The 23,158-nt window shown below is 43.9% G+C and overlaps 1 protein-coding gene across 7 annotated transcripts in view; it reads right to left on the reverse strand.

Moving 5' to 3' along the window:
• The window catches only part of SLC23A1 (solute carrier family 23 member 1), a 457,722-nt gene that overhangs the window by 221,887 nt on the left and 212,677 nt on the right, over positions 1-23,158 (reverse strand). For all 7 annotated transcript variants that reach the window (XM_073652114.1, XM_073652111.1, XM_073652110.1 and 4 more), the window contains one exon: positions 1,525-1,682. In XM_073652114.1, the coding sequence (XP_073508215.1) occupies positions 1,525-1,682 (158 nt within the window). The remainder of the gene's footprint in view (positions 1-1,524; positions 1,683-23,158) is intronic.

Genomic DNA, 23,158 nt, shown 5'->3' on the forward strand with positions numbered 1-23,158 from the left:
CACCGGAAATGGTTTTCACTTCACAGGTGTGACCTGTCAGGTTTAATAAGTTGGATTTCTTGCCTTATAAATGGGGTTGGGACCATCAGTTGTGTTGTGCAGAAGTCAGGTGGATACACAGCTGATAGTCCTACTGAATAGACTGTTAGAATTTGTATTATGGCAAGAAAAAAGCAGCAAAGAAAAACGAGTGGCCATCATTACTTTAAGAAATGAAGGTCAGACAGTGCGAAAAGTTGGGAAAACTTTGAAAGTGTCCCCAAGTGCAATTGCAAAAACCATCAAGCGCTACAAAGAAACTGGCTCACATGAGGACCGCCCCAGGAAAGGAAGACCAAGAGTCACCTCTGCTTCTGAGGATAAGTTTATCCGAGTCACCAGCCTCAGAAATCGCAGGTTAACAGCAGTTCAGATTAGAGACCAGGTCAATGCCACACAGAGTTCTAGCAGCAGACACATCTCTTCAACAACTGTTAAGTGGAGACTTTGTGCAGCAGGCCTTCATGGTAAAATAGCTGCTAGGAAACCACTGCTAAGGACAGGCAACAAGCAGAAGAGACTTGTTTGGGCTAAAGAACACAAGGAATGGACATTAGACCAGTGGAAATCTGTGCTTTGGTCTGATGAGTCCAAATTTGAGATCTTTGGTTCCAACCACCCTGTCTTTGTGCGATGCAGAAAAGGTGAACGGATGGACTCTACATGCCTGGTTCCCACCGTGAAGTATGGAGGAGGAGGTGTGATGGTGTGGGGGTGCTTTGCTGGTGACACTGTTGGGGATTTATTCAAAATTGAAGGCATACTGAACCAGCATGGCTACCACAGCATCTTGCAGCAGCATGCTATTCCATCCGGTTTGCGTTTAGTTGGACCATCATTTATTTTTCAACAGGACAATGACCCCAAACACACCTCCAGGCTGTGTAAGGGCTATTTGACCAAGAACGAGAGTGATGGGGTGCTACGCCAGATAACCTGGCCTCCACAGTCACCAGACCTGAACCCAATCGAGATGGTTTGGGGTGAGCTGGACCGCAAAGTGAAGGCAAAAGGGCCAACAAGTGCTAAGCATCCCTGGGAACTCCTTCAAGATTGTTGGAAGACCATTTCCGGTGACTACCTCTTGAAGCTCATCAAGAGAATGCCAAGAGTGTGCAAAGCAGTCATCAAGGCAAAAGGTGGCTACTTTGAAGAACCTAGAATATGAGACATATTTTCAGTTGTTTCACACTTTTTTGTTAAGTATATAATTCCACATGTGTTAATTCATAGTTTTGATGCCTTCAGTGTGAATGTACAATTTTCATAGTGAAGAAAATACAGATAAATCTTTAAATGAGGTGTGTCCAAACTTTTGGTCTGTACTGTATATGTATCTATGTATATTTATTTATTTATATTTATATATTACTGCTATCTACCTGCTCCTAGATGTACACTGCTGTCAGTGAACATACATGTACGTAAGTATAAAAGAATGCACTGTAAAAGAATTAAATGCAAAAATAAGAGAAGAAATCATACCTTACACCAAATGTTGTCTGGATAATTGTAGTGATCCCTACACATGTAAATATTGTTCCTATCAGCTGGCTTACGGTTTGTTGATCATTTCCAACACAGAGAGCATTTGCTAGAAGAAAAGGAATAGCAATTGTCCCACTGAAGCATGTCAGGTAGTGCTGCAAAACAGTAAAACCGGGACACTTTAAAGGGTGTATGTCAACACCAAAACTCTCAGTAAACCACTTATTTTAGCAATGCATGGCAATATTCATATTTGTCATGGCTGGATTATAAGGAGGGCTTTCCAAGGGTATGTGCACACGTTCAGCATTTGCAGCAAAAAAATCTGCTGTAAATACTGATGTGTTGGCAGGAAAAATGTAGCATAACATACATGCGTTTTTTAAACGTTTTTATGCATTTTTGATACATTTTTTGCATGTGTTTTTGATGCATATTTCCTGTTCATTAACTCTTTAAAGCCCAAGACGTATTAATACGTATCTGCTCCCTGAGCTTTAAGAGCCTGACATGTATTAAAACGTCTTTGCGATCGTGCCCGCACACAGGCTGTGCGGGTGCGATCGCCGCCGGGTGTCAGCTGATTGTGACAGCTGACACCCGGTGCTATGTACTGGGAGCGGTCCCGCAACGCTCCCGGCACATTAACCCCCGCAATGCTGCGATCGAAGTGGCGGTGGCAAGGGGAGGTGATCGCGATACTCACCTCTCCTGCTGGCCTCCAGCGCTGTCTGCCGCAGCTTCCTGCATGTTGCCATGACGACCCGATGTCATCATGACAACATCCAGGTCACCAGACAGCAGGAAGATATTTTGGTCATGCGCAGTGCATGACCAAAATATCTTCTGCATCTGCAGCACTGAAAGCCTGTATAGCACAGGGATGGTGCTGTGCATTCCTGTGCTATACAGGCGATCAGAATAAAAAAAAGTGAAATCCCATAGTGGGACAAAGTATAAAAGTAAAAAAGTGTCAGAAAGTGAAAAAAAAAAAAAAGGAAAAATATTTTAAAAAAATAAAACAAATAATCCACCAAAAATAAAAATATAAAGTACCCATCAATAAATATTATTATGAAAAAAAACAAAACAATAAGGGTATGTGCACACGATGCAGAAATGCTCAGGATTTTTTCCTGAGCGTTTCTGCATCTCTCTGGCAGGAAAAAACGCATGCGGATTGTACATGCGGTTTCCTGCCAGGGACATGCGGAAATGAAGCGGTCTTCACTTTCATTTCCGCATGCGGGTTGACAAGCGCTTCCCAAGCGATTTTAGCATCACTTGGAAAGTGCTTGTCAACTTCACACTATATAAATCCATGCAACTGGCATGGATTTATATAGTGTGTGATGTCAAAAAATAAAAAATAAATCTATACGTTACCATCTGATGGCCCCCGGTGTCCTGCTTCATCGGTCCCGGCTGCCGGCAGTGAAGACTGTAGGACCTTCCGACGTCAGCGTCACGTGACCCGTCACATGACTCTGACGTCAGCGAAGGTCCTTCTTCATTCAACCGCGAAGTGCGCGGGAAGCCGGCAGGACGCAGCGCGGGCCGTCAGAAGGTGAGAATATATATATTTTTTATTTTATTCTTTTTTTTTTAATGGTACCTGGGTCTGGATGAGAGTCCTCTCATCCACACCCGGGTACCATCCGCACATTAGACCGCATGAAAAGCGCATCAACATATACAGTGATGCGGATTCCATGCGGTCTAATGCAAGTCAATGGCGGCAAAAGAGCAGCGTTTCCGCAAAATTAATTGACATGCTGCGGATTTTTGACCGCAGCGTTTACGCTGTGGAAAAATCCGCATCATGGGCACAGCACATGCGGATTTGAATTGGGGAACATTGCTGCCCTTCTACCATGCGTTTTTCATGCGTTTCCGCGGCGTTTACGCAACTGCAAAAACGCCGCGGAAACGCATGAAAAACGCATCGTGTGAACTCAGCCTAAAAGTACACATATTTAGTATCGCCACATCCGGAATGACCTGACCTATAAAACTGTCCCACTAGTTAACCCCTTTAGTGAACACGGTAAAAAAATAAAATAAAAAATGAAGCAAAAAACAATGCTTTATCGTACCGCCAAACAAAAAATGGAATAACACGCGATCAAAAAGACGAATATAAATAAAAATGGTACCACTGAAAACGTCATCTCGTCCCACAAAAAACAAGAAGCCACCATACAGCTTTATCAGCCAAAAAATAAAAAAGTTAGAGCTCTCAGAATAAAGCGATGCAAAAAAATATATTTTTCTAGAAAATATCTTTTATTTGTAAAAGTGCCAAAACATAGAAAAACAATATAAATGTGGTAGCGTTGTAAACGTACTGACCCGAAGAATAAAGCTACCTTATAAATTTTACCACACGCGGAACAGCATAAAAAAAACAAAAAAAACAAACAATTCCTGAATTCTTGGTTTTTGTTTATTCTGCCTCCCAAAAATCGGAATAGAAAGTGATCAAAAAATGTCTCGTGCCTGAAAATGGCACCAATAAAAACGTCAACTCATCCCACAAAAAACAAGCCATCACATGATTCTCTGTCGGCCAAATTATGGAAAAATTATAGCTCTCAAAATATGGCAATGCAAAAACTAGATTTTATAAAAAAAATGCGTCTTTTAGTGTGTGACAGCTGTCAATCATAAAAACCCGATATGATTCTGGTATCGCTGTAATCGCACTGACCCAAAGAATAAAGTCATCTAATCACTTATACCACACGAGGAACGACGTAAAAAATAAACTCTTGGGTTAGGGTTAGGGTTGTGCTAGGGTTGGGGTTGGGGTTAGGGTTAGGGTTGGGGTAGGGTTAGGGTTACAGTTGGGGTTAGGGTTAGGGTTGGGCTAGGGTTGGGGTTAGGGTTGGGCTAGGGTTGGGGCTTAGGTTGGGCTAGGGTTAGGGTTGTGCTAAGGTTGGGCTAGGGTTAGGGTTGGGATTTTTTTCAAAAGTAAAAAAAAAAAGATGACGATATGGCGACTAGTGTTGAGCGCAAGTGCTTGCTACTTGAGCTTGCATCGGGTGCTCTGGTGACATGCTCCAGTCTCCGCCCCATATGCTTTGCTGCCAAAAAAACCTCGTGGAGCTTGCCTGCCTTGCATGAGTGATCCCTACATGTTTTTTTTTGGGTGTCTAATAACCGTGAAAGATGCGGGCGGGGACTCGAGCATGTCACTCGAGCACCCACGATACATGGTGCATACCTGAGTACTCGATGCAAACTCAAGTAGCGAGCACTTGCGCTCAAGACTAATGACAACTTATTCAATATGATGTTATCAAATTCTGTGTCGTATCTCTGGGTTCAAAATGTTCACTATACCCCTTGATAAAATCTTTGAGGGGTGTAGTTTCCAAAATGCGGTCACTTGTGGGGGATTTCCACTATTTAGGCACATCAGGGGCTCTCCAAACGCGACATGGCGTCCGCTCTCGATTCCAGCCAATTTTGCGTTCAAAAAGTCACACAGTGCTCCTTCCCTTCTGAACTCTGCCGTGCGCCAAAACACTGTATTTTCCCCACATATGGGGTATTGGCATACTCAGGAGAAATTGCACAAAAGTTTTAGGGGTCCATTTTCTCCTCTTACCCTTGTGAAAATAAAAAAATTGGGGCTAAACATAATTTTTGTGGAAAAACTTAGATTTTTTTTATTTTTACTGCTCCATAAACTTCTGTAAAACACTTGGGGCTTCAGGGTGCTTACCACACATCTTGATAAGTTCCCTGAGGGGTCTAGTTTCCAAAATGGTGTCACTTGTGGGGAGTTTCCACTGTTTAGGCACATCAGGGGCACATCCGCTAATTATTCAAGCAAATTTTACATTCAAAAAGTCAAATGGTGCTCCTTCCCTTCCGAACCCTGCCGCATGCCCAAGCAGTGGTTTTCCCCCACATATGGGGTATCGGCTTACTCAGTAGACATTGCACAACAATTTGCAAGGCTCAATTTCTCCTGTTACCCTTATGAAAATGCAATATTGGGGAATGAAAAACATTTTTGTGGGAAAAATGTGAAAATTTTATTTTTACGGCTCAATGTTATAAACTTCTGTGAAGCACCTGGGGGTTGAAGGTGCTCACCACACATCTAGATAAGTTCCCTGAGGGATATAGTTTCTAAAATGGTGTCACTTGTGGGGAGTTTCCACTGTTTAGGCACATCAGGGACACATCCGCTAATTATTCAAGCAAATTTTACATTCAAAAAGTCAAATGGTGCTCCTTCCCTTCCGAACCCTGACGTATGCCCAAGCAGTGGTTTTCCCCCACATATGGGGTATCTGCTTACTCAGGAGACATTGCACAACAATTTGCATGGTGCAATTTCTCCTGTTACCCTTATGAAAATGCAAAATTGGGGGCTGAAAAACATTTTTGTGGGAAAAATGTGAAAATTTTATTTTTACGGCTCAATGTTATAAACTTCTGTGAAACACCTGGGGGTTCAAGGAGCTCACCACACATCTAGATAAGTTCCCTGAGGGGTATAGTTTCTAAAATGGTGTCACTTGTGGGGAGTTTCCACTGCTTAGGCACATCAGGGGCTCCCCAAATGCAACATGGCGTCCGCTAATTATTCAAACAAATTTTACATTCAGAAAGTCAAATGGCGCTCCCTCCCTTCTGAACCATGTCGTGCGCCCAAACTGTGTTTTTTCCTCACACATGGGGTATCTGCATGCTCAGGGGAAATTGCACAACAAATTTTAGGGTCCATTTTATCCTGTTACCCCTGCGAAAATAAAAAAAAATAGGTCTAAAGTAAAATTTTTGTGAAAAAAGTTAAATGTTCATTTTTTTTCTTCCACATTCTAAAAATTCCTATGAAGCTCCTGAAGGGTTAATAAAGTTATTGAATGTGGTTTTCAGCACCTTGAGGGGTGTAGTTTTTAGGATGGTGTCACTTTTGGGTATTTTCTGTCATAAAGACCCCTCAAAGTGACTTCAAATGTGATGTGGTCCCTAAAAATTGGTTTTGTAAATTTTGTTGGAAAAATGAGAAATCGCTGGTCAACTTTTAACCCTTATAGCTCGCTAATAAAAAAATTTTGGTTCCAAAATTGTGCTGATGTAAAGTAGACATGTGGGAAATGTTATTTATTAACTTTTTTGTGTGACATATCTCTCTGATTTAAGGGCATAAAAATTAAAATTTTGAAAATTGCAAAATTTTCTAAATTTTCACCAAATTTCCATTTTTTTCACAAATAAACGCAAGTGATATAGAAGAAATGTTACCACAATCATGAAGTACAATATGTCATGAAAAAAACAGTCTCAGAATCAGGGGGATCCGTTGAAGCGTTCCAGAGTAATTACCTCATAAAATGACAGTGGTCAGAATTGTAAAAATTGGCCTGGTCATTAACGTGCAAACCACTTTGGGTTGTAAAGGGGTTAATATGGGTGAAATCTGCAGCAAAAACGCTGAAAGAATTGACATGCTGCAGATTTAAATCTGCTGCAAATCTACAAGGAAAAAATAAGCAGTGTGTGCATGAGACTTTAGGAATCTCATTCACTTTGTTGGGATTAGGAAATACTTCAGGTTCTTATGACAAATCTGTGCAAAAAAAAATTGACAAAAAATCGTGACAAAACCACAACGTGTGCACAGACCCACTGAGTACTTAAACACAGTCTATTTGAAATCAAACAAGCAACAGAAAATTTCTTATTGTCTTCAAGCAGCACCGATTTATACTATTTTCTTCATTCCAGAGAGAACAGAAAGGTCAGATAATTACCAATTAAATTAATTAATTAACTTTATGGATACTTGAATTATACTGAATGATGATGTCACAGTTTCATAACTGACTGTGGCCTAGGGACGATGGGAGTGACAGCTCATATGCCCTATGGAATCTGGAGTGTGCTGAGCTGTCAGCATTTTGATTGACAGCCCTGCTGTCCTATCTGGTTTAGTCTGTGGGTGTTTCTCCCCAGGTGTCTCCCATCCTTAATAAATTGCAAGGTATTTAGCTGGCTAGCTGCTAGTAGTCTGTGCCAGTTGTAGTTTTGCTTAGCTAGATGTGTTTGCTTAGCTCTGTGTCTCTTTCCTCTGACCCTGTTGCCGAACCTAGGATTTGTTGTGACTATTCTTGTGGATTGCCCGTTCTGGTTTTGACATACTCTCCTGGCATCTGACCCTGGATTTGACCTCTGACTATCCATTTGTTGTACCCTCTGGTTTCGAAGTACCCTCCTGGATTTAGACCCCGAACTGTTTCCTGATCACGCTTTTGACTTACCCCTCTGTACTACGAGCTGTCCCAGTATCTGACCTCAGACCTGTTCCACGAGCTGCCCGTGAGTAGTGACTCAGCGTCACAGATGAATTATACTGAAAGATGATCTGAAAATCCAGGGGCATAAACTCCTACTGTTTTAAGTAGAAGTACCACAGAGAAGGTAGGCTTTTGGAGAAATGTGTTCATCCTTTTTTAAAAAAAAAGAAAGATAACACTCGTACTATTAGTATTGTTACATCTTATCAGGGACCTGCTATAGCGTCATCTGCCTCTGTAGCCAGGTGCCTTTATAAATACTATACTGTACTAGTGGTAGCAGAGGTGTCACGGTAAATATCACTGGGAGGCGCAGGACCTGTACAGTCAGGGATACTGATGTGACTTGAACCTGATGAGCTAGAATGGGTGTGGTTACTGTTGATCAGCTCAGCAGGCATAATCAGCTCTCTGCTGTGGCCAATGGGGCAGTGCCACACCCTACTTAGACTCCCAGTAAACTGGTAGAAATTGACAGTTATTGTGCTTAGATTACTCCCTGGATTCTGATGCATTTTCTCCTGTATTGTTTATTTTCATCTTGCCCAGCTTGTTATCCCAACTACATCTGTCTCTATAAGCCCTCATGACTTGCCCATTGAAAGTATCGAGAATGATTTTTAACCTTCCCTGTAAAGTATCCAAGTTTTAAACTGTGGACACTATAGATGAATTCTAAGTAGAGAAATCAAATCCTCAATTCAGAGATGTATGTAATCAAGGATTTGTAAGATATACAGATATTATAAGCTACTCATATAAAATATACATTCCTTGGGTGAACTACATTAGAAGTGTAATATTCCACTCTTAGATTTTCCGTCATATGCACAACTAAAAGCATTTTGAACCACTCTCAGACATGGATATAGTATGATTAATTCAAATACACTCGATGAGACACTAGAAAATGCAATAGAAAAAGGTCTACCTCTGAAATATATAAAGCAATTAAAGACACAGCTAAAAATAAAAATTTCAAATATCACATTCAAACACTGAAAGATTGCATTAAATGATAATAAAACTAGGCTAGGAGAGTCATAGTCAAAGAAAACTGGCTGGAAATGCAATTTAAAATTATACATATTACATTCCTCAATACTGAAATTACAACACCAAGAAGGAAAGTCATGGTTTTATGAAAATCACAGGATTGATATACATGTTAACGATATGTAAATGATTAAAAAAGTAAACAACATTTTCAAAACAACTTGATTTATTCAGTACAGAATGTGAACATATGTGCTTTGACACATCTTGGAATGCTAATGAGGTTATCATCATTTGAGGAATCATAATGGATCTCTGTTAGTGGTCGCTTGGTAGCTCCAAGCATGACTACTATGGGCAGGTTTAGAGCAAGTCACTCCGTTTAACAAATCCAAGGGTTTGCCCTAGCTTGCACCCTTAAACTCCTCCACATGGATTTCAATTTTCTCATTGACCCCTGGGTTGAGGTCAGTAGGTCGACTTCTGGCCTTTTGTGCAGGCTGGAAAGAGTGGTCAGGTAGTTGGGTCAAAACAAGGAGGGCAGTCAAGGGAAAAAAACGTTAAACAGGAGAATAGTCCATAAACAGGCAAAAGTCAAAGCCAGGAGGCCAGTCAATGAACAAAATGATAAGGCAGAAGAATAGTCAGGAAATGGGCAAATATCAAAACTGGAATATCCAGGCTAACTGGAACTAAAATAAAGACGTGAACCAGGTCTTATAAAATTATATTTGGCAGCTCCTGATTACTTGGCAGAACCTGATTACTCCGGGCTGGACAGCACACATACGCATACTGCTAAACTGAACAGTGCTACAGGTCCCAACCACTCTATTTTCAGTGGCTGAAAAGAGCATACACCACATTGAGTTTCTGGTCGGGATGTCTCCAACATCATCAGTGCCACCTGCAGAAGGAGTACAGCGGTGCCTCGTTATAGGACAATACATCACAGGAGCAGGTCCCATATGAGATGTGACAAGAATGTTCTGTCATGCTGAATGCACTTAGACACACAAATCATCAAGATCCACTTCTGGCAGCTCCCTTTTCAAATGGTTACCAATGACATCCCAGATGTGCTTGATAGGAGATAAGTCTAGAGATTCTGCATGCCTTAGTAGCACATTTGAGCCTTAGAGGCTGATCAGAGTAACACAAGCAACATGCAGCCTGTTGTTATGTTGAAAAACGACCCATGGGACACTTTGGACAAATGGTTGTACCACTAGTTCCACCACCAAATCAAAATAACTCCAAGCTCTTCATGTACATGGAATGAAGACTAGAGGGGTCAAGCTATTTACAGTGTGGGGTAGCATAATGTACATCTCAGAAGTAGGACAAGTATGATAAAGGACTCTTCATGGTGTTACCCACCGGGTCTTGTCAGTTTTGAAAAATGGCGTAAGGCATCAAACAGTGTTTACACAAAACATTAAAATCTTTTTGCATATCATTGAGCTACAAGCCAAACATCCAACTACAGGTGTTCTTCTATTGATCTCACGCCAGCACACTCAAAGACTATCAGTGCAAGACAGCAATGGAGGTTGGAATGAAGGTCTATGATGAGTTCCGCTCTTGTTTTAGACATAATAGTCGGAGATATATCTAGTCATATAGTTATGAAGGGAACACCATAAAGAGGTTTTCATGAGGGAATGTGAAAGTCTACAAGGACTCGTTTTTCAACAAATAATGCCAGGCTGCATGCTGCTGGTGTTATTGTGAGCGGCCTGTGAGGTCAAAACACTGCAACCTGCAGTGTTTAAGACATTGTTTCCTAATGTGCACATCTGGGACTTCAATAGTCAACAATTACAAAGGGAGCTGCCAGCAGCGGATCTTAATAATTTTCATGCTCTTAATGAGGCAGAACATTCCTCAGACAACCATTTATAGCCTCTCTGATAGCATGTCAAGGTGAGTAAGTGCATGTATTTCTGTGTGTGGAGCTCTTACTTCATACTGAATAAATCAAGTTTTGAAAATTTTGTTTCCATTTCTTTAAATGCTACATGTCACCCTCATGTATCTCGGGTGACCAGGCTAGGTGCATTATATTATGGGTAAGGGCAATTTCTCGGTGATACACATGTGAACAGATACATGATGGGGGATGTAGTTTTTTAGAAAAACTATACTACATTTCTAATTGGAGGTATTTGCTAATATTATTACACCTACTACATATTGAGATAAGATCTTGGAAATGGGAATATCCCTATGTAACTATTGGATTTATTGTATCTCAGTTCCTAATAATAGTACATAGCAAACACATAAAAAGCATGAATATGAATGTACCCTATAGCAAACAAGAAAAGATATGAAAGTGACAGTAGCTTAGCTACCCAAAGGGCAGAGGGTGCCGTCACCCAGGGACCCTCGCTCAGAGAGGCCCACCACGCTACTCTTAACCGTATAAGGCTGCGTGCCCACGTAGCGTTTTTCAAGCGTTTATGCTGCGGAATTTCCGCAGCGTAAACGCTTGTTAAACGCTAGGTAATCCGCCCCCCATGGTCCCCAAGGGGATTCCGCATGTTCTATGCACATGCTGCGGATTTTTCCGCAGTGTTTATGCTGCGTACAAAAATCCGCAGCATGTTATTTAATTTTGCGGAAGCGCAGCGGAACTCCCGCCATTGACTTGCATTGAAACGCATAGAAACCGCGACTGTACATTTCTACAAGCGGCTTCTATGCGTTTCTATGTGCGGATGGTACCCAGTTCTGGAGGAGAGGAGACTCTCCTCCAGACCTGGGTACCATTGTACCTGTAAAAAAAGAATAAAATAACAAATAAAGTTATATTCACCTGTCCGGCGTCTTCTCTCTGAATGCTGGCATCGCTTGAGGACCTGCGGTGACGTCACAGTCATGTGACCGCAGGCCCTTCACTGCTCTGTCTCGCGATATGCCGGCAGCCGGGAACCAGACGGGAACGAGCGCTGCTGCACACACCGGGGCCTCGGGGGTGAGTATAGCTTTATTTGTTTTAATTTTTACGGTTCACACTGTATAAATCCATGCTGTTTGCATGGATTTATACAGTGTGACCTACTTGTCAAGCACTTTCCAAGTGATGCTATCGCCTGGAAAGCGCTTGTCAATCTGCATGCGGAAACGCACGTGAATCCGCATGTAGATCCGCATGTATTCTGCAGGAAAAACGCATGCACAATCTGCATGCGTTTTTTCTGCCAGGGAGATGCAGAAATTTTCTGCTTTATTTCTGCATCGTGGGCACATAGCCTTAGTATGCACAGCAGTTAAGCCCCACAGTAGAGCAAGGAAACACAGTCTCCCTGCTCTACTACTCTCCATTCTGTAGACCACAGGTTGCTTTAAGCCTGCGGTCTACAGAACGACCGAGGTATGCGCAGGACGTCAGAGTTCATCAAGCCGCTCCGGGATTCTGTCATCCTGTGCATGCGCCGGCACAATGACAGTGCGTTGTTCCATCCGGGCTGTGCCGGTGGACTCGTCGGGATCTTGGCTTAGGTGAGTAAATAATGGAAGGACCCTGAATCAGTGGAGGGATCGTCATATATTATAGGGACTACTGTGGGGTCACTTGTAAAGTGTGGGTGCCATTATACTGTTTAGGGGCTAATATGGGGGCAATTATACTGCTTGGGGGCTAATGTGGGGGCCAATATACAGTTGGGCGCTAATGTTGGGCTCATTATACAGTTTAGGGGCTAATGTGAGGGCCATTATACAGTTTGGGGGCTATTGTGAGGGCCATTACACAGTTTGGGGGCTAATGCAGGGGGCATTATACAGCTTAGAGGCTAATGTGAGGGCCATTATACAGTTTGTGGGCTAATGTGGGGGAAATTCTACAGTTCTGAGGCTAATGTGAGGGCCATTATACAGTTTGGGGGCTAATGTGGGGGCAATTATACAGTTCTGAGGCTAATGTGAGGGCCATTATACAGTTTGGGGGGCTAATGCAGATGCCATTCTACAGGTTAGGGGCTAATGTGAGGGCCATTATACAGTTTTGAGAGCTAATGTGGGGCCCATTATACAGTTTGGGGACTAATTTGGGGGCCATTATACTGTTTGGGGCTTACTGTGGGGGCTATTATACAGTGTAAGAGCCATTATACAGTGTGGATTCTACTGTGGGGGTCATTATACTGTGTTTTGGGGGAACAGTGGGACATCATACTATGTATAGAGGCGCTGTGGGGGTATCATAATGCGTGTAGCAGAGCTGTGATTCTTTAATACTGTGTATAGGGAAGCTGTGGGTTCATCATACTTTGTATAGGGGATCTTTGGGCCCATCATACTACATATAAAGGAGATGTGGGGACATCGTACTCTATCTAATGGAGGTGTGGGCCAATCATACTGTGTATAGAGAAACTGTACATTGGGGGACTCAGTAGACATTATTAAATGTTAAGTGGCCACTTAAGAAGCATTATTGTTATAGGAGCACTCAGAGTATTGTGGCCATCAAAGGGGCAAAATGTGGACACTGTTTTCTAGGGCATTTGCAGAGGGCATTATCATTTTCTAGGGGGCAATTTTACCATTTTGAGGGCACAAAGGAGGCATTATTACTATATAAAGGGCACAGTGGTGGGCATTTTTATGTGGGGCACTAAGAAAAGCGTTGTTATTGTGCCAAATGGCTGGTGCAGTAACAGGGACACATATGGCAGCAGTGCCTCAGTATTGGGGTATCAGTAGGATGGGAACGGTGCTGTTAATGTGAGAAGGCAAATGTGTCTTTGTTGTAATCTCTGCAGACGAGTCGTGGCTAGAGGAAGTTGTTGTGTCGATTTGGGCAAAAAGGAAAAGACATAGAAAAATGAATGACTCCATCCAAAAAAATGTTATCTGTAAGTTAGTATATTTAACTGTACTGTAATTACTGCTATCTACCACTATATGTCACCATATGGCGGTAATATCAGTATGCCACCATAGCTGTAATCAGGGTTACTAGTCAGGGGCCCACTCAGATGTTTCGCCACCCCCTGAACAAAACCCCTAGATACACCTCTGGAAAGTTCTTAATAGTTGGGTCCATGTAAAGTTTTTTGTAAGAGGGTAACAGACTTTTAAACTTCTTACAAACTGCTGTAGCTCCATTATTATTTACATAAACTCCATGGGGACTAAGTGGGGAAAGTATGCAGCCTCCGGCAGAACGAGATAAATAAATTGACCCTCATTGTGTAGGCCCATAGAATTTTACAAGCACCATATTTGGGTCCCATGTCAGATGGATCCTCAATACCGTGGTCTATAAGAGGCTTTAATTTCTTCATACTTTTTTAAAAATTCAAGTAGAATTGGGACCTTTAATAAAGGTATTTGCCTCTGCTGCAGGTATACTTAACATTAACCCTTTCACGAGGGACCTTTAATAAAGGTATTTGCCTCTGCTGCAGGTATACTTAACATTAACCCTTTCACGACCTTGAACGTATCTATACGTTCAGATTGGCAAGTACTTTCCGACCTTGGATGTATGGATACTATGCGCGTGCAATCGCCCCCGGGTATTCAGCTGACGTGACACCTGACACACGGCACTCACTGCACTCATATGATGACATCCGGGTCACCAAGATCTAGCAAGTTAGTTAGATTATGCGCAGTGCATGATCTAACCAACTTATATCTGCAGCACTGATAGTTATAAAGCATAGCAATGCTCCAGCATTGCTATGCATTATAACTGCGATTAGAGTGAAAAAAGTGAAAGTCACATAAAGGGACTAAGTAAAAAAGTAAAAATATTTTGTAAAAAATCACAATATAAAAAATAAATAAATAAATAAATAAATAAATATATATATATATATATATATATATATATATATATATATATATATATTGTACCCATAAATAAATAATCATAAGAAAGAAATAAAATAAATAAAAAGTACACATATTTGGAATCACAGAGTCCGGAATGACCCGCCCTATAAAAATATCACACTAGTTAACCCCTTCAGTAAACACCGTAAAAAAAAATGAGGCAAAAAAATGATGCTTTATCATCACACCACCAAACAAAAAGTGGAAAAAAGTGTAATAAAAAAACCAAATGTAAATAAAAATCGCTGAAAATGTCATCTTGCCCCGCAAAAAACAAGCTGCCATACTGCTCAATCAGCAGAAAAATAAAAAAGTTGCTCTCAGTATAAAGCGATGCAAAAATAATAAGATATAGCTTATGTATCTAAAGCTATGAATCATATCACCAACCGAATAATTTCAGGTTTACAACGGTATTCACCTTGTTCACTTGGGTACTTCTATTTCACTATATATGTACTGTTTGTATGAAATGTACTTTTTTATTTTTTTTTCTCATTCTACTTGAAAATTTAATAAAAAAAAATAAAAATTTGAATATACAAAATGTTCCTAACTAGTGATGAGCGAGCATGCTCGCCACTACTCGGTACTCGCCCGAACATCATGGTGCTCGACAAGCTCGGCGAATATTTCCGGGTTGCCCGGGCGGGAACTCTGGTCCCCTCCCTGCATGTTTGGCGCTCTTTAGAGAGCCATTGAACATGCAGGGATTGCCTGCCATGCACTGTAATGCCGTAGCCATGTTGCTTGTGGGCATTACAGTGATTGGCTGGCCGCACAGCGTCATCAGGTCTATATCAGACCTGGCGCCGCCATGCTCGTCACAGTCACTCCGGATCAGACAGTGTAGGGAGAGTTAATGCTGTGTCAGGGAGAGATTTGATTGTGTATTAGGTAGTGTAGGGAGAAAAACCGTACATTACACATATCCATCTTAACAGACAGTCCTTCTGAGGACTAATCCATCTGCAGAGATATCAGGCAGGCAGGGTGTATAGGCAGGCAGTGTATATAGCAGACTGCAATGCATATAGCACAAGAGGCTCAATTCCAGTTCTGTCGGCTGCTGCTGTTAGATATTTCTGGAAATAGGCCTAGGTCTCAGGGGCCAGGAATAATTTTTTTTGCATCTTAATCCTCATAATTTGCTTAAAAAGCAATCCAGAGAACACGGTTTTTCTGCGCCATTTGCTTGTTGGCACTGCAGAATACAGCCAGGTCCTTTCCATATTACAGTGCTAAAAATCCATCTATTTAAATTGTTTTCTCCGTCACACGGATCACATATACGTTTTCAGAAAATACTGGCATTTCTGGCCTCCGTTAACATTTTTTTTCAGTGTGTCAGCAAAGTTTTTGACACTAGTTTGCTGTTCAAAACAGTTACCTACAGGCCAGGTATTTAAAACTGTGTTTTCTCCGTCACACGGATTACATATACGTTTTCAGAAAATACTGCCACTTCTGGCCTCCATTAAAAAATGTTTTCAGTGTGCCAGTGAAGCAATTGACACCAGATTGCTGTTCAAAATAGTTACCTACAGGCCAGGTATTTAAAACTGTGTTTTCTCCGTCACACGGCTCACATATACGTTGTCAGAAAATACTGCCATTTCTGGCTTCCATTAAAAATTTCTTTCAGTGTGTCAGTGAAGCAATTCACAGAAGTTTGCTGGTTAAACTACTTACCTACAGGCCAGGTATTTAAAACTCTGTTTTCTCTGTCACACGGATCACATATAAATTCGCTCCAACTCAGTCATTTGTAGTGAGCGTGGAAGATACTGTCCTGGCACGTGGCAAAGGACGGGGAACTGGACGTGATGGTAATGGTGCATGCAGAGGCCGAGGACAAGGCCGTGGGCAAGCCGAAATTGTGTCACAACAAACACCCACATCTTCTCGCCTGACCTTCCTGTCCCAATTTCTAGGGGACCGCAGCACACCACTATTGAACCCAGAGCAGTGTCAAAAGGTTGTTGGTTGGATAGCAGATAATGCTTCCAGTCACTTAGCCACCACCACCACCCTGTCTTCCACACGGTCAAGTCTCAGTAGCCATGAGTCTGGACCGGATATTCCTCACCCTGATCCTCCTTCCTCCCACCATGCCGAGTACCCAGAGACAACTGATCCCACACTTGGACACTCTGAAGAGCTGTTCACTTTTCCATGTATAGATTCGGGCCTCTCGTCCGGTCCACTTGAAGTGGGGCAAGAGGAGATCGCATGTAGCGATGCCCAAATATTTGAGCAGCCACGGTCACACGAAGGCGACGGTGGGAAAGTGTCACAAGAGGTGGACGATGATGAGACACAATTGCCAGAAAGTCAGGAGGAGGACCAGGGTGCGGAAGTGGAAGATGAGGTAGTGGATGATATAGTAACTGACCCAAACTGGCAGGAGGACATGCAGAGCAAGGACAGCAGAACACAGGGGGAGGGAGGCAGAGCACCCCAACAGGCAGGAAGAAGCAGTGTGGTGGCCACAGACAGAAGGCAGGCAACTGTTCCCCGTAACACCAACACGAAGGAAGTTGCCAGTACAACTGTTAGGTCTTCCCGAGTCTGGTTGTTTTTTAAAGACTCTGCCGATAACCCCAAAAAGGCCATTTGCAACACCAGCCAGGCCAGCATCAGCAGGGGTGGCAAAATGACCAGCCTGACCATCACCAGCATGGTCAGGCACATGGCAGCAAAGCACCATATTTTGTGGGCCGAACACCAGGGTCCAGGAACAGTGTCTGCGGGTGGCACCATTGCTTCTTCCACTGTTGTGCATGCAAGCCAATCCCCTGTCCATGGTGCATGCGAAGATGCCTCCTGCCCTGCACCTGTCGTTGCACACTCTCAAGTAGCAGCATCAGGAAGCACGTCCATGTCCTTGTCCCAGCGCAGCATTCAGTTGTCCATACCCCAGTCCTTGGAACGCAAGCGCAAATATGCAGCCAACGCCCCACAGGCCACACTACTAAATTCTCACATTTCACGACTGCTTGTGCTCGAAATGTTGCCTTTTAGGTTCGTGGAGACGGAAGCATTCCGCAACCTGATGGCGGCAGCCATCCCTTGGTACTCGGTCCCCAGCCGCCACTATTTCTCCCGGTGTGCCGTCCCCGCATTACACAAGCAACGTGTCCCAAAACATTAGCCGTGCTCTCAACAACGCAGTTACCGGTAAAGTCCACCTAACCACGGACACGTGGACAAGTGCTTTTTGGGCAGGGACGGTACATCTCGCTGACGGCACACTGGGTTAACATAGTGGAAGCCGGGACCCAGTCGGACCTTGGGACGGAACACGTCCTCCCGACGCCAAAGATTGTGGGCCCTAGGTCAATCAGGGTTGCACCCACGGTCTACAGCTCCTGCACCTCATCCTCCTTAGCCTCCTTCTCCTTTTCAGCCTCCATTTCTGAAATGACCACATCAGTCACAAGCTGGAAGCACTGCAGCACTGCCTCGGCCAAGCGGCAACAGGCTGTGCTGAAGCTAATATGCTTAGGTGAAAAACCGCACAATGCTGAAAAGTTGTGGACAGCTCTGAAAGAGCAGGCAGATCTGTGGCTCACACCGCTGAACCTACAGCCAGGCATGGTCGTTTGCAACAATGGCCGGAACCTGGTGGCGGCTCTGAGGCGAGGTGAGCTCACACACGTACCATGCCTGCTCCATGTGCTTAACCTCGTGGTTCAGCGGTTTCTCAAATACTACCCGGAGCTGCCGGATCTGCTTGTTAAAGTACGCCGCCTGTGTGCCCATTTTAGAAAGTCAGCTACAGCTTCCGCCACCCTTGCAGTGTTTCAGCAGCGTTTGCAGCTTCCGGCTCACAGACTGGTGTGTGATGTCCCCACGCATTGGAACTCTACACTGCAGATGTTGGGAAGGATTTGTGAGCAGAAGAGGGCAGTTGTTGAGTACCAGCATCAACAAGGCCATCTGTATTCAGTTCAGACTCCACACATAAGACCTCAGGAGTGGACATGGATGTCAGACATATGTACCATCCTCCAAAACTTTGAGGACTCCACCAAGATGGTGAGCAGCGATGACGGCATAATTAGTGTCACCATCCCGCTTCTCTGTCTTCTGAAACGCTCTCTGCTCACAATCAAAGAGGATGCATTGCAGGCGGAGCACGATGAGATGGAGCAAGGAACCATACAGGGTGATTACACACAGCCAAGCCTCATCTCATCCCAATGTGGATTGGGTGACAATGAGGAAGAGGAGGAGGAGGAGGAAGGAGAGGAGCTAGTTTCATGCACTATAGATGGTACTACCTGCACAGCTGTCATACCGTCTGTTCAGCGTGGATGGCCAGAGGACAGAGAGGAGGAGGAGGAGGAGAGCATGGTCAGTCATCCTCTGACATGGAAGTCTTGCCTGTTAGTAGTCTGGCACGCATGGCCGAGTTTATGTTACGCTGCCTTTTCCATGAACCTCGTGTTCTCAAAATTTTGGGTGACAGTCATTACTGGTTGGTGACACTTCTAGACCCACGCTACAAGGAGAACTTTATATCTCTTATTCCTGAGGCGGACAGGTCTACAAAAATGGGGCTGTACCAGAAGCCCCTTGTTGCGGAACTATTAAAAAAATTCCCATCTGAAAACGCTGGCAGCAGAGGGCAAACTTCGTTGGACAACCAAGGAGTACAGGCGAGAGAGACACAACTTCAATCCAGCCGAGGCAGGGGAACACTGTCAAAGTTCTGGGAGAATTTTCTCAGACCCTCCCATCGGACAGGCCCTGAGGCACGGGGTACTCTCACAAGGAGTCCAAAGTTTGGGAAGATGCTGAGGGAGTACCTTGCCGACCGTACCAACGTCCTCTGTGATTCCACTGTGTAATTATTGAGTATCCAAGCTGGATACATGGAATGAACTGGCTCTCTATGCCTTGGAGGTCCTGGCCTGCCCTGCTGCCAGCGTTTTATCAGAGCGGGTTTTTAGTGCCGCTGGTGGAATTATAACTGATAAGCGCATCCGCCTGTCAAATGAAAATGCTGACCGGCTGACTTTTATAAAAATGAACAAGGGCTAGATAGGGCCAGACTTCTCAACACCACCGAATGATAGCAGCGTAACATAAACTCCAATCCAGTGTCTTTTCTTGGGAGGTGTATTCCCATGCACCTTTTCACACCCACACATGGGTATACGCTTCCTGATTTTGGCTATTTGCTCTTGTCCTCCTCCTTTTCCTCATCCTCCACCACCATATCACCAGGGTGACCGTGGTCCGTGATGCAACACCCACCTAATTTTTTTGAAAGGGTGTTTATGATGCCCGTAAAAAAAAAAATTATACAGTATGTTCATATATACCCCCCATGGGTAAATGTTTGTCAGCCCATACACTTAGTGCATGGGCATTACAAGTATAGGAGGCCCGCTCCTTTCTAATGGGAACATTTTTTTATGAGGCCCTCCTCCACGTCTCTTCCAAGGGGCATTGAAGTGCCTCCAAATTTTTGGCAGCCCTTGCATTCACTGCATAGGCCAACACTATGGGAGACTCTCTCCTTTCTAATGGGAATTTGTCGTTACTGTGGCCCTGCTCTGTGTGTCTTTAAATTCTTAGTGGGGTTTTTCCTAAAATTGGTCAGCCATTGGACTCACTGCATACCCTATAACTGTATAGCAGACTCTCTCCTTTCTAATGGGAACATGTCGTACCTTGTCACTGTGGCCCTGCTCTGTGTGTCTTTAAATTCTTAGTGGGGTTTTTCCTAAAATTGTCAGCCGTTGGACTCACTGCATACCATATAACTGTATAGCAGACTCTCTCCTTTCTAATGGGAACATGTCGTACCTTGTTACTGTGGCCCTGCTCTGTGTGTCTTTAAATTCTTAGTGGGGTTTTTCCTAAAATTGTCAGCCGTTGGACTCACTGCATACCATATAACTGTATAGCAGACTCTCTCCTTTCTAATGGGAACATGTCGTACCTTGTTACTGTGGCCCTGCTCTGTGTGTCTTTAAATTCTTAGTGGGCTTTTTCCTAAAATTGTCAGCCGGTGGACTCACTGCATACCCTATAACTGTATAGCAGACCCTCTCCTTTCTAATGGGAACATGTCGCACCTTGTTGCTGTGGGCCTGCTCCGTGTGTCTTTAAATTTTTAGTGGGGTTTTTCCTAAAATTGTCAGCCGTTGGACTCACTGCATACCCTATAACTGTATAGCAGATCCTCTCCTTTCTAATGGGAACATGTCGCACCTTATTACTGTGGCCCTGCTCTATGTGTCTTTAAATTCTTAGTGGGGTTTTTCCCAAATTTTGGCAGCCCTTGCAGTCACAGCATGGGCATTACCACTATAGGAGACCCGCTCCTTTATAATGGGAACATTTTTTTTTACTGAGACCCTCCTCTATTTCTCTTCAAAGGGGTATTGGGTTGCATCCAAATTTTTGGCAGCCCTTGCAGTCACTGGATACGCAATAACAGTATAGGAGACCCACTTGTTAATTATGGGAACAACAAAGCATAGCCGGCTGATGGCTCTCTAACAATAGCTAGGGCCGACTGCTGGCCTTTCAAAAATAGTAAGGGCCGTCTGATGTCCCTATAAAAATAGGCTTTATGACTTTCAGAGTCCCTCCATCATAAATAAAACAGGATGTGTCTGATGATGTGTCACACACCACATTGCCAGATAAGCTTGTAAAATGTTAAAATGACATTTCCCGGGTGAATGCATTTGTCTTAAAAAAAAAACGTAAAAAACCAAAACAATAGGATCTTTTTTTAGTATAAAAAACAGCATCACCAATTTAACAACAATGTAATCACATTGTTCAGGTCATGCACCTCCTCCTCCATCTCCGAAATTACTACATCAGTCACAAGCTGACAGCACTACAGCCAAGCGGCAACAGGCTGTGCTGAAGATAACATGCTTAATGCTTAATTGACAAACCGCCCAGCGCTGCAGAGTTGTTGAAAGCTGTAACACAGCAGCCTGATCTATGGCTCTCACCGCTGAACATACAGCCAGGCATGGTCGTGTGTGACAATGGGCGGAACCTGGTGACGGAGAAATGACAGCCGAGGTAGATACGGTTTCCCTCTATGCCAGTCATTTCACCGAGCTAAAGAATATGGCTGTGGTGAAATACAACTCCCACTGAGAAGCTGTTTCAGATTGAAAAACATTGTGCCCACCAGAGGATTTGATTCTGAGGACTAATCTTTCTCCCCCGCTCAAGAGCCCCATAGCAGCTGTAAAGTTAGCGCTATCATGAACTCTCCTGACGTAGAAGCCAAGGCACACCAGAGGATTCTCTGGTGGGACTGTCCAACCCTGCCAAGAAGCAGTCCTGGCTAAGAAAAGTGTGTGGAAAGGTTCCCGGACACTCTATGGCTGCTTTTTTACTGAGGAGGAAACACACGCAAACACGGGGAGAACATACAAAGTCCTTGCAGATGTTGTCCTTGCTGGGATTTGAACCCAGGATCCCAGCACTGCAAGTCTTCAGTGCTAACCACTGATCCAATGAGCTGCCGTTCACCCTCTAATATCTAACAGGCTGGAGAAACTTACACCTACTGCCACTCTATCTTCAGCTCCTTTGTGAGAAAATGTATTTGGGCTGCCACTCAGTCTACCAAATAAAATTCCTGAGAAGGAAATTGGGGATGGCTTCGCTACTGGTACTGGGGGCAGTGCTAATACCATGACGTTGTACCATAGTTTGCTGCAAATATTCCAGGCTGGTAGGAGGCAAGCAAATTCCCACAGAACAGTACCAGCAGTAATGTTCAAGGACCCGCGCTTGTAGAAGACGGAGACAACACCGGGAGAAATAGTGACGGCTGGGGACCGAGTATGGACACGAGGCATGAGGCATGTGGTTGTGAAAAGCTTCCGCCTCCACGAGCCTAAAAGGCCACATTTCAAGTGAAAGCAGCTTTACAGGACTTCCTGTGAGAAATGACACGCAGGGTAGATAGGGTTTCCCTCTATGCCAGTCCTTTCACCGAGCTAAATACAACTGTCAGCAAAAAAAGATGTGGACTGGCTCCGTACTGTCCCTGGCCACATTCACCTGTCCACGTGTTTGTGGTTAGGTGGTCCTTCCCAGTAAGTGCACTGGGGAAGGCACGAGTAATGTTGTGGGACCCATGCTTGTGGAAGGCGGAGGCGATACCGGGAAACATATTGGCGGCTGGGGACCAAGTATTGACACCCGGCCGCCGCCGGCATGAGGTTGTGAAAAGCTTCCACCTCCACAAGCATAAAAGGCCATATTTCAAGTGCAAAAAGCTGACCAGAAATCTGGCAGTTTAGTGTTGCGGCCTGTGGGTGGCTGGCTGCATACTTGCACTTGCATTCCAAGTAACAGAAAACTAAGCAGATGGTGGCCTCTATCATCATCATGGCCTCACCTCGGCACTATGAACTCTCCTGAAGGAGAAGCAAGGGCCCGCTGGTTCTCTGGTGGGCCCGTCCAAC

Source organism: Phyllobates terribilis, unplaced genomic scaffold (genome assembly GCF_046119375.1).
Source record: "Phyllobates terribilis strain yellow unplaced genomic scaffold, ASM4611937v1 Scaffold_11__3_contigs__length_659146591, whole genome shotgun sequence".
In the NCBI taxonomy this organism is placed as follows: domain Eukaryota; kingdom Metazoa; phylum Chordata; class Amphibia; order Anura; family Dendrobatidae; genus Phyllobates; species Phyllobates terribilis.